A 12,143-nucleotide genomic window follows, 5' to 3' on the forward strand; every position below is an offset into this window, starting at 1 on the left:
TGTCCTTGTCACATTTGTATTGTACATTTATTCTGATAGGTGATTTCAGGTTTATTTTATACATAAGGGAAAATAAAATCTCCAGTTATAAAGTCCCATGAGTGTTATATATATACTGTATATAAATTGAGGCCCAGCAGCAGGTGACAACAGGGATGGCGTTGGGGGTGAAGGCTTTATTCTCGGTCAGACCGGCTGCTCCTCGGTGTTGATTGGTTGTTGCAGCATATTCTCACTGTCCATGGCGGAGGGCACGTAAAACATGGGTTGTGCGGAGTCTGTGGCAGATGATGTGGGTAGTGCGGTGCGGGACGATCGCGCAGAATGACTCGCAGGCCCTGGGAGGGGAGAGAGAGGTAGATGGAGCACTTATTACACCCCTGCACTATTAGGGCGAGTGGCCCTTTAAGCTGCGTGGCTTACGTGTTGTGGGGGTGCTGGAGTTCCTGCAGTGCGGGGTCGCAGAGCGCGCTCTTTCCACCGGGATTCTGTATGGCGGCTGTGGGGGTTTCATTGCTGGGGGAAAAGTCTCAAGTCAGTCCAGAGTCACAGATATGGGGAAAAAAAAATTGGGCTACAGAGCTGACACTCACCAGAGGATTCCCGCTCAGTAACATAAGCCGTGGGACTCTTATCCAACCGGCCCTTGTACATTACACCGTCAATCCCCATCAGGTCAACCTCCGACTGTGGTACAGAGAGCGAGAAGTGACATCTATACATCTATAGGGCGCTTGAAAGTTTGTGAACCCTTCATAATGTTACATATTTCTGCCTAAATTTGGTGTCAAATTAGATCCGATTTTCACACAAATCCTAAAGGTAGATAATAATGAACCAAAATTAAAAAAATGAGTCAGAAGTATTTGATCAGCTGGCCGGCGTCAGCATACAAATTGATGTCAGCCTAAATCGGCTGGTACAGCTGAATTTACTCTAATGTGTATGAGGCCCTTTAAAGAGTTTGGGTCCCATCAATCTACTGGCAAAGAGATGATTGTGTACAAATGAAGGAAATTCAGGACCTTCCCCAGGCGTGTTTAACCAAAACAATCACTCTAAGAGCAAGGCGTATAACAGTCCATGAGGTCACAAAGGTACCCAAGGTAACCCTTAAGCAACTAAAGGCCTTGCTTGCATTAGCTAATGATTAATGTTTGAGTGCACGATCAGGAGGACACTGAACAACAATGGTGTGCATAACGAGATTGTAAGGAGAAAGACACTGTGACACGGGTGTGTCACGTTTGACAAAGTCCTGTGGTGTCTGAATGTAGAAGGTCACAGCGTTTGGCTACACAAGCTGCCTGACCTTCTATTCTTCTTGCTGTGGTGTAAATAGTATCCTATGTATCTTCTCTGCTTGGGGTTAATCCCTTTCCTTTTAGGACCCTGCGGATAGCCTCACCTTTTAGCTGTTAATCATCATCACTTCCCCTTGTGTCCTTAAATACCCACATTTCCCCCTGGTGTTTGCTGGTGATAGTTATATTCCTATACAGGCCTTGTATTCATCTGAAGAAATGTTGTTGTGTGTTGCTGTTCCTCTCCCTGAGTCTTCTTGGAGATAAGTGTTTAGTCACGTCACCCTTTTTGTGCTCCCTGTGTCTTCTTTAGAGCTTAGTGGGGTTGACTAAGCGCTCATCCCATCCGTTCCTTACCTAGGGCCCAGTTCAGGGTCAGGTATCCTGCTTGGCGCATAGGTGTGGAACCTATCCAGGGTGTTCAGGGGAGCCATGGGTCAGCGGAAAGTTGGATCAGGGGTCACCATCTCCCCCTTCCCTAGACATAGGTTTTTCCAGGGAGATCATGGAAGAAAACCCACCAAAATAATGGGAAGCTGTTTTGTAGAGTAAAAGGGTCACATACTTTCACGACTCACAGAAAGTCGAATATTTTTGACTCCTTTGGTTCTTTATCAGCTTTTAGGTCTTGTGTAAAAACTTGATTTGGTTTTAGGTGAAATTTATGTAGAAATATGGAAACTGGTGAAGTCTTCACAAACCAGTCCAACCCTCCCGCTCCCCCCCCATACTTACATTTTTGTACTGGATTTGCGCGGGGTCTCCGTATGGGTACACTGTGCTGAGGTTTTGGCTGCGGGATGACTTTCGGTGGAACGAGCAGGCGGTGTGGGGTCTCGGGGACTCGCTGTACTGGAGCTCGGGGTCTGACATCTGGGTGGGATCCCTGAAAAGATGAGTCCACGTAAAAACGGGGTTAATACGGCTCATAGTCCAGGCCTCTGTGTGACTGAGGGTCCTGGAGATCTACAGCAATAACAGGGTTAATGGGGAGCATTCCTGGTGGCCCGGAGAAGGCTGACAACCATCCTCCTCTTCATGTTAGATAGTTGTCACCACTCGCCCATAACCGGAGCAGATGTATTTCCCCCCCCCCCCCCCCCCCCCACACACACACACACACACTGAGGTGCACACATACCCGGGGGTCCTGTAGTCTCTGCTCCGAGGATTCAGCGAGCGCACCGTGACCAGGTGTCTGCAAAAGAGATAATCAGGGACAGATACATAGATATTGGCTACACAGACCGCTATGGACTAGGTCGGGTACTCACGGAGCGGACGCCATGTTTGCCGGACGGTCACACGAGATGCACTTGACTCTCTCAAACAGTTTCCTGTGGACACACCATGTTTGATCAGTGAACACGTCCGTAGCGATAAGAAGCCCCCCAGGATTTTGGTAGCCATGGGGTCAGATAGTTTTCGGTGTCTCCTGACCTCAAATCTTAATGCTCTGGATGAACAGGTACAAGTCGCCCCTTCTCTTCTAATCATGGGGTTGGTCACCCAAGCCCCCACCTCGCCCCCGGTGCATACACCACTGACTTCCTGAAGCTCGCTGCCCCACCTCGCCCCCGGTGCATACACCACTGACTTCCTGAAGCCCGCGGTCCCACCTCGCCCCCGGTGCATACACCACTCACTTCCTGAAGCCCGCGGTCCCACCTCGCCCCCGGTGCATACACCACTCACTTCCTGAAGCCCGCGGCCCCACCTCGCCCCCGGTGCATACACCACTCACTTCCTGAAGCCCGCGCCCCCACCTCACCCCCGGTGCATACACCACTTACTTCCTGAAGCCCGCGGCCCTACCTCGCCCCCGGTGCATACACCACTCACTTCCTGAAGCCCGCGGCCCCACCTCGCCCCCGGTGCATACACCACTCACTTCCTGAAGCCCGCGGCCCCACCTCGCCCCCGGTGCATACACCACTCACTTCCTGAAGCCCGCGGCCCTACCTCACCCCCGGTGCATACACCACTCACTTCCTGAAGCCCGCGGCCCTACCTCACCCCCGGTGCATACACCACTCACTTCCTGAAGCCCGCGGCCCCACCTCACCCCCGGTGCATACACCACTCACTTCCTGAAGCCCGCGCCCCCACCTCACCCCCGGTGCATACACCACTCACTTCCTGAAGCCCGCGCCCCCACCTCACCCCCGGTGCATACACCACTCACTTCCTGAAGCCCGCGCCCCCACCTCACCCCCGGTGCATACACCACTCACTTCCTGAAGCCCGCGGCCCTACCTCGCCCCCGGTGCATACACCACTCACTTCCTGAAGCCCGCGGCCCTACCTCGCCCCCGGTGTATACACCACTCACTTCCTGAAGCCCGCGGCCCCACCTCGCCCCCGGTGCATACACCACTCACTTCCTGAAGCCCGCGCCCCCACCTCACCCCCGGTGCATACACCACTCACTTCCTGAAGCCCGCGGCCCCACCTCGCCCCCGGTGCATACACCACTCACTTCCTGAAGCCCGCGCCCCCACCTCACCCCCGGTGCATACACCACTCACTTCCTGAAGCCCGCGGCCCTACCTCGCCCCCGGTGCATACACCACTCACTTCCTGAAGCCCGCGCCCCCACCTCACCCCCGGTGCATACACCACTCACTTCCTGAAGCCCGCGGCCCCACCTCGCCCCCGGTGCATACACCACTCACTTCCTGAAGCCCGCGGCCCTACCTCACCCCCGGTGCATACACCACTCACTTCCTGAAGCCCGCGGCCCTACCTCACCCCCGGTGCATACACCACTCACTTCCTGAAGCCCGCGGCCCCACCTCACCCCCGGTGCATACACCACTCACTTCCTGAAGCCCGCGGCCCCACCTCACCCCCGGTGCATACACCACTCACTTCCTGAAGCCCGCGGCCCCACCTCACCCCCGGTGCATACACCACTCACTTCCTGAAGCCCGCGGCCCCACCTCGCCCCCGGTGCATACACCACTCACTTCCTGAAGCCCGCGCCCCCACCTCACCCCCGGTGCATACACCACTCACTTCCTGAAGCCCGCGCCCCCACCTCACCCCCGGTGCATACACCACTCACTTCCTGAAGCCCGCGCCCCCACCTCACCCCCGGTGCATACACCACTCACTTCCTGAAGCCCGCGCCCCCACCTCACCCCCGGTGCATACACCACTCACTTCCTGAAGCCCGCGGCCCCGTCCGGATCGAAGGTTTGGCTGGAGCTGAGATGCTTCTTCAGGAATTTCCAGAGCTCCTCCAGGTCCTTGTGAACGGAGTCCAAGTCCGAGCGACTCAACTAGAAGATGCGGAAAATGCGGAGACGTGATGCAAGGAGCAGGCTGAACAGCAGCACAGAGTATTTCAGGAGAGCGCTTAGGGGAAATGGTCCGCACTTAAAATGATATTAAGGAGGGATATGGAGAGGTTGGTCATACACAGAGACTTATATACAAGAAAGAGCAGAGCTCCAGCAGCACAAAGTATTTCAGGACATGGTCCCACAGCGCTGACCTCATGGGCTCCCGATGATAGCACCAGGGTCGTCCTCTATCCCCGGGTCACGTATCACCCGTGGCCTCAGGACAGCGGCCGGCGTCTTTCCCAGAGATGATGATTACTCACGAGCAATGGACGCTGATGAGAGGAGGAGGCGCACCCGGCTGCCTCTCAGTAGTGTAAGGGTTAATCTCCCGTATTGCTGCGCACAGGGGCTGTGTACACGTACCTTGGCCTCCAGCCCGGCCAGCAGCTTGGCCAGCATGTTCTGCCACTCTGACTCCTGCGCTGCCAGTTTCTTAATCAGAGCCTCCAGCACGGCATTGACCTCGCTGACGGCGGCCTCCAGGTCTGCACGGCCCACCAGGGTCTCCAGCGCCCGCCTGTCCGCCTTCTGCAAATAAGACCACGGACAGCTCTGGATGTGTCTGGACCTGGGCCCCAACATGTCTGCAACGGGCCCCTCATACCACGTCCCATATATAATATGCGTGCCACCACGTCCCATATATAATCCGCGTGCCACCATGTCCCATATATAATCCGCGTGCCACCACGTCCCATATGTAATCCGCGTGCCACCACGTCCCATATGTAATCCGCGTGCCACCACGTCCCATATGTAATCCGCGTGCCCTCGCACCACGTCCCATATGTAATCCGCGTGCCACCACGTCCCATATGTAATCCGCGTGCCACCATGTCTCATATGTAATCCACGTGCCACCACGTCCCATATGTAATCCGCGTGCCACCACGTCCCATATGTAATCCGCGTGCCACCACGTCCCATATGTAATCCGCGTGCCACCACGTCCCATATGTAATCCGTGTGCCACCACGTCCCATATGTAATCCGCGTGCCACCACGTCCCATATGTAATCCGCGTGCTACCACGTCCCATATGTAATCCGCGTGCCACCACGTCCCATATGTAATCCGCGTGCCACCACGTCTCTTATGTAATCCGCGTGCCACCACGTCCCATACATAATCCACGTGCCACCACGTCCCATATATAATCCGCGTGCCACCACTTCCCATATATAATCCGCGTGCCACCACGTCCCATATATAATCCGCGTGTCACCACGTACCATATATAATCCGCGTGCCACCATGTCCCATATGTAATTTGCGTGCCACCACGTCCCATATGTAATCCGCGTGCCCTCACGTTCCATATATAATCCGCGTGCCACCACGTCCCATATGTAATCCGCGTGCCCTCACGTCCCATATATAATCCGTGTGCCCTCACGTCCCATATATAATCCGCGTGCCACCACGTACCATATATAATCCGCGTACCACCACGCCCCTTATGTAATCCGCGTGCCACCACGTTCCATATATAATCCGCGTGCCACCACGTCCCATATGTAATCCGCGTGCCCTCACGTCCCATATATAATCCGTGTGCCCTCACGTCCCATATATAATCCGCGTACCACCACGCCCCTTATGTAATCCGCGTGCCACCACGTACCATATATAATCCGCGTGCCACCACGCCCCTTATGTAATCCGCGTGCCACCACTTCCCATATATAATCCGCGTGCCACCACGCCCCTTATGTAATCCGCGTGCCCTTGCACCACATTCCATATATAATCTGGGGCTGATTACGAGGCCCCAGGAATTAATAAACACAAACCAAATTCAGCTCCAACATGAAATCCTCCTGATCCAACTTCTTCTTCTCCAGCTCATCAATCTGACTCTGGAGGGTCTGCAAGAAGACGGGTCACGTGTGATGGGATTAGATGCACGGCTCAGCAGACAGTATCACACAGGAGAGGATTAGATACACAGCTCAGCAGACAGTATCACACAGGAGAGGATAAGATACACGGCTCAGCAGACAGTATCACACAGGAGAGGATTAGATACACAGCTCAGCAGACAGTATCACACAGGAGAGGATTAGATACACAGCTCAGCAGACAGTATCACACAGGATAGGATTAGATACACAGCTCAGCAGACAGTATCACACAGGATAGGATTAGATACACAGCTCAGCAGACAGTATTACACAGGAGAGGATTAGATACACGGCTCAGCAGACAGTATCACACAGGAGAGGATAAGATACACGGCTCAGCAGAAAGTATCACACAGGATAGGATTAGATACACAGCTCAGCAGACAGTATCACACAGGAGAGGATAAGATACACAGCTCAGCAGACAGTATCACACAGGAGAGGATTAGATACACGGCTCAGCAGACAGTATCACACAGGAGAGGATTAGATACACGGCTCAGCAGACAGTATCACACAGGAGAGGATTAGATACACGGCTCAGCAGACAGTATCACACAGGAGAGGATTAGATATACAGCTCAGCAGACAGTATCACACAGTAGAGGATTAGATACAAAGCTCAGCAGACAGTATCACACAGGAGAGGATTAGATACAAAGCTCAGCAGACAGTATCACACAGGAGAGGATTAGATACACAGCTCAGCAGACAGTATCACACAGGAGAGGATTAGATACAAAGCTCAGCAGACAGTATCACACAGGAGAGGATAAGATACACAGCTCAGCAGACAGTATCACACAGGAGAGGATTAGATACACGGCTCAGCAGACAGTATCACACAGGAGAGGATTAGATACACGGCTCAGCAGACAGTATCACACAGGAGAGGATTAGATACACGGCTCAGCAGACAGTATCACACAGGAGAGGATAAGATACAAAGCTCAGCAGACAGTATCACACATGAGAGGATTAGATACACAGCTCAGCAGACAGTATCACACAGGAGAGGATTAGATACAAAGCTCAGCAGACAGTATCACACAGGAGAGGATTAGATACAAAGCTCAGCAGACAGTATCACACAGGATAGGATTAGATACACAGCTCAGCAGACAGTATCACACAGGAGAGGATTAGATACAAAGCTCAGCAGACAGTATCACACAGGAGAGGATTAGATACAAAGCTCAGCAGACAGTATCACACAGGAGAGAATTGGATACACAGCTCAGCAGACAGTATCACACAGGAGAGGATTAGATACAAAGCTCAGCAGACAGTATCACACAGGAGAGGATTAGATACAAAGCTCAGCAGACAGTATCACACAGGAGAGGATTAGATACAAAGCTCAGCAGACAGTATCACACAGGAGAGGATTAGATACACAGCTCAGCAGACAGTATCACACAGGAGAGGATTAGATACAAAGCTCAGCAGACAGTATCACACAGGAGAGGATTAGATACAAAGCTCAGCAGACAGTATCACACAGGAGAGGATTAGATACAAAGCTCAGCAGACAGTATCACACAGGAGAGGATTAGATACAAAGCTCAGCAGACAGTATCACACAGGAGAGGATTAGATACAAAGCTCAGCAGACAGTATCACACAGGAGAGGATTAGATACAAAGCTCAGCAGACAGTTGTTTCTCACATACACAACCATTAATAGCCCTGCATGTTCTCCTCCCTCACCGCGGTCTCGCACAGATCTGCCGCCAGCTTGTCAGTCTTGCTGTCCAGTCGTTGTAGCGCCATATTCAGATCTTGGAGTCCACTCTTCAGGGCGTTCAAGTCAACCTTGTCCTGAAAGTGAGGAAAGTGTAATGTAAGAAGAAGGAAACATCAGTGTCCGAGGTCTCAATGTACATTACCTTCCGATTCTCCGCGAATAACGTCTCCACATCCTGCCTGACACTCCGCAACTGCTGGAGCAAATCCTCAGGAATACGGTTCTTTCCTGCAATCAGAGTACAGAGGGCAGTATTATAGCAGTTATATTCTTGTACATAGGGGGCAGTATTATAGCAGTTATATTCTTGTGCATAGGGGCAGTATTATAGTAGTTATATTCTTGTATATAGGGACAGTATTATAGTAGTTATATTCTTGTACATAGGGGCAGTATTATAGTAGTTATATTCTTGTACATAGGGGCAGTATTATAGTAGTTATATTCTTGTATATAGGGACAGTATTATAGTAGTTATATTCTTGTACATAGGGGCAGTATTATAGTAGATATATTCTTGTACATAGGAGCAGTATTATAGCAGTTATATTCTTGTATATAGGGGCAGTATTATAGTAGTTATATTCTTGTACATAGGGGCAGTATTAAAGTAGTTATATTCTTGTACATAGGGGGCAGTATTATAGTAGTTATAGTCTTGTACATAGGGAGCAGTATTATAGTAGTTATAGTCTTGTACATAAGGGCAGTATTATAGTAGTTATATTCTTGTACATAGGGGCAGTATTATAGTAGTTATAGTCTTGTACATAGGGAGCAGTATTATAGTAGTTATAGTCTTGTACATAAGGGCAGTATTATAGTAGTTATATTCTTGTACATAGTGGCAGTATTATAGTAGTTATATTCTTGTACATAGGAGCAGCATTATAGTAGTTATATTCTTGTACATAGGGGGCAGTATTATAGTAGTTATATTCTTGTACATAAGGGCAGTATTATAGTAGTTATATTCTTGTACATAGTGGCAGTATTATAATAGTTATATTCTTGTACATAGGAGCAGTATTATAGTAGTTATATTCTTGTACATAGGGGGCAGTATTATAGTAGTTATATTCTTGTACATAAGGGCAGTATTATAGTAGTTATATTCTTGTACATAGGAGCAGTATTATAGTAGTTATATTCTTGTACATAGGGGGCAGTATTATAGTAGTTATATTCTTGTACATAGGGGCAGTATTATAGTAGTTATATTCTTGTACATAGGGACACTATTATAGTAGTTATATTCTTGTACATAGGAGCAGTATTATAGTAGTTATATTCTTGTACATAGGGGCAGTATTATTGTAGTTATATTCTTGTACATAGGGGCAGTATTATTGTAGTTATATTCTTGTACATAGGGGCAGTATTATAGTAGTTATATTCTTGTACATAGGGGGCAGTATTATAGTAGTTATATTCTTGTATATAGGGGCAGTATTATTGTAGTTATATTCTTGTACATAGGGGCAGTATTATTGTAGTTATATTCTTGTACATAGGGGCAGTATTATAGTAGTTATATTCTTGTACATAGGGGCAGTATTATAGTAGTTATATTCTTGTACATAGGGGCAGTATTATAGTAGTTATATTCTTGTACAAAGGGGCAGTATTATTGTAGTTATATTCTTGTACATAGGAGCAGTATTATAGTAGTTATATTCTTGTACATAGGGGGCAGTATTATAGTAGTTATATTCTTGTATATAGGGGCAGTATTATAGTAGTTATATTCTTGTACATAGGGGCAGTATTATTGTAGTTATATTCTTGTACATAGGGGCAGTATTATAGTAGTTATATTCTTGTACATAGGAGCAGTATTATAGTAGTTATATTCTTGTACATAGGGAGCAGTATTATAGTAGTTATATTCTTGTATATAGGGGCAGTATTATAGTAGTTATATTCTTGTACATAGGGGCAGTATTATTGTAGTTATATTCTTGTACATAGGGGCAGTATTATAGTAGTTATATTCTTGTACATAGGGGCAGTATTATTGTAGTTATATTCTTGTACATAGGAGCAGTATTATAGTAGTTATATTCTTGTACATAGGGGGCAGTATTACAGTAGTTATATTCTTGTACATAGGGGCAGTATTATTGTAGTTATATTCTTGTACATAGGGGCAGTATTATTGTAGTTATATTCTTGTACATAGGAGCAGTATTATAGTAGTTATAGTCTTGTACATAGGGGCAGTATTATAGTAGTTATATTCTTGTACATAGGGGCAGTATTATAGTAGCTATATTCTTGTACATAGGAGCAGTATTATAGTAGTTATATCCTTGTACATAGGGGAAGTATTATAGTAGTTATATTCTTGTACATAGGAGCAGTATTATAGTAGTTATATTCTTGTACATAGGAGCAGTATTATAGTAGTTATATTCTTGTACATAGGGGCAGTATTATAGTAGTTATATTCTTGTACATAGGAGCAGTATTATAGTAGTTATATTCTTGTACATAGGAGCAGTATTATAGTAGTTATATTCTTGTACATAGGGGCAGTATTATAGCAGTTATATTCTTGTACATAGGGGCAGTATTATAGTAGTTATATTCTTGTACATAGGGGCAGTATTATAGCAGTTATATTCTTGTACATAGGGGCAGTATTATAGCAGTTATATTCTTGTACATAGGGGCAGTATTATAGTAGTTATATTCTTGTACATAGGGGCAGTATTATAGTAGTTATATTCTTGTACATAGGGGCAGTATTATAGTAGTTATATTCTTGTACATAGGGGCAGTATTATAGTAGTTATATTCTTGTACATAGGAGCAGTATTATAGCAGTTATATTCTTGTACATAGGAGCAGTATTATAGTAGTTATATTCTTGTACATAGGAGCAGTATTATAGCAGTTATATTCTTGTACATAGGAGCAGTATTATAGCAGTTATATTCTTGTACATAGGGGCAGTATTATAGTAGTTATATTCTTGTACATAGGGGGCAGTATTATAGTAGTTATATTCTTGTACATAGGGGCAGTGTTATAGTAGTTATATTCTTGTACATAGGGGGCAGTATTATAGTAGTTTTATTCTTGTACATAGGGGGCAGTATTATAGTAGTTATATTCTTGTACATAGGGGCAGTATTATAGTAGTTATATTCTTGTACATAGGAGCAGTATTATAGTAGTTATATTCTTGTACATAGGGGGCAGTATTATAGTAGTTATATTCTTGTACATAGGAGCAGTATTATAGTAGTTATATTCTTGTACATCGGGGCAGTATTATAGTAGTTATATTCTTGTACATAGGAATAGTATTATAGCAGTTATATTCTTGTACATAGGGGGCAGTATTATAGTAGTTATATTCTTGTACATAGGGGCAGTATTATAGTAGTTATATTCTTGTACATAGGGGCAGTATTATAGTAGTTATATTCTTGTACATAGGGGGCAGTATTATAGTAGTTATATTCTTGTACATAGGGGGCAGTATTATAGTAGTTATATTCTTGTACATAGGGGCAGTATTATAGTAGTTATATTCTTGTACATAGGGGGCAGTATTATAGTAGTTATATTCTTGTACATAGGGGGCAGTATTATAGTAGTTATATTCTTGTACATAGGGGGCAGTATTATAGTAGTTATATTCTTGTACATAGGAGCAGTATTATAGTAGTTATATTCTTGTACATAGGGGGCAGTATTATAGTAGTTATATTCTTGTACATAGGGGCAGTATTATAGTAGTTATATTCTTGTACATAGGGGCAGTATTATAGCAGTTATATTCTTGTACATAGGGGCAGTATTATAGTAGTTATATTCTTGTACATAG

General features: G+C 46.5%; 1 protein-coding gene across 3 annotated transcripts in view; it reads right to left on the reverse strand.

Moving 5' to 3' along the window:
- The window catches only part of C7H16orf96 (chromosome 7 C16orf96 homolog), a 24,958-nt gene continuing 12,815 nt past the window's right edge, over positions 1-12,143 (reverse strand). For all 3 annotated transcript variants that reach the window (XM_075318456.1, XM_075318455.1, XM_075318457.1), the window contains 11 exons: positions 8,448-8,533; positions 8,269-8,379; positions 6,448-6,522; positions 5,018-5,182; positions 4,470-4,588; positions 2,579-2,641; positions 2,446-2,502; positions 2,040-2,190; positions 594-687; positions 424-516; positions 1-338 (listed from right to left, as the gene is read on the reverse strand). In XM_075318456.1, the coding sequence (XP_075174571.1) occupies positions 187-338; positions 424-516; positions 594-687; positions 2,040-2,190; positions 2,446-2,502; positions 2,579-2,641; positions 4,470-4,588; positions 5,018-5,182; positions 6,448-6,522; positions 8,269-8,379; positions 8,448-8,533 (1,166 nt within the window). In that variant the 3' untranslated portion in view covers positions 1-186. The remainder of the gene's footprint in view (positions 339-423; positions 517-593; positions 688-2,039; positions 2,191-2,445; positions 2,503-2,578; positions 2,642-4,469; positions 4,589-5,017; positions 5,183-6,447; positions 6,523-8,268; positions 8,380-8,447; positions 8,534-12,143) is intronic.

The sequence above is a fragment of the Anomaloglossus baeobatrachus genome, chromosome 7 (assembly GCF_048569485.1).
Source record: "Anomaloglossus baeobatrachus isolate aAnoBae1 chromosome 7, aAnoBae1.hap1, whole genome shotgun sequence".
NCBI classification, from domain to species: domain Eukaryota; kingdom Metazoa; phylum Chordata; class Amphibia; order Anura; family Aromobatidae; genus Anomaloglossus; species Anomaloglossus baeobatrachus.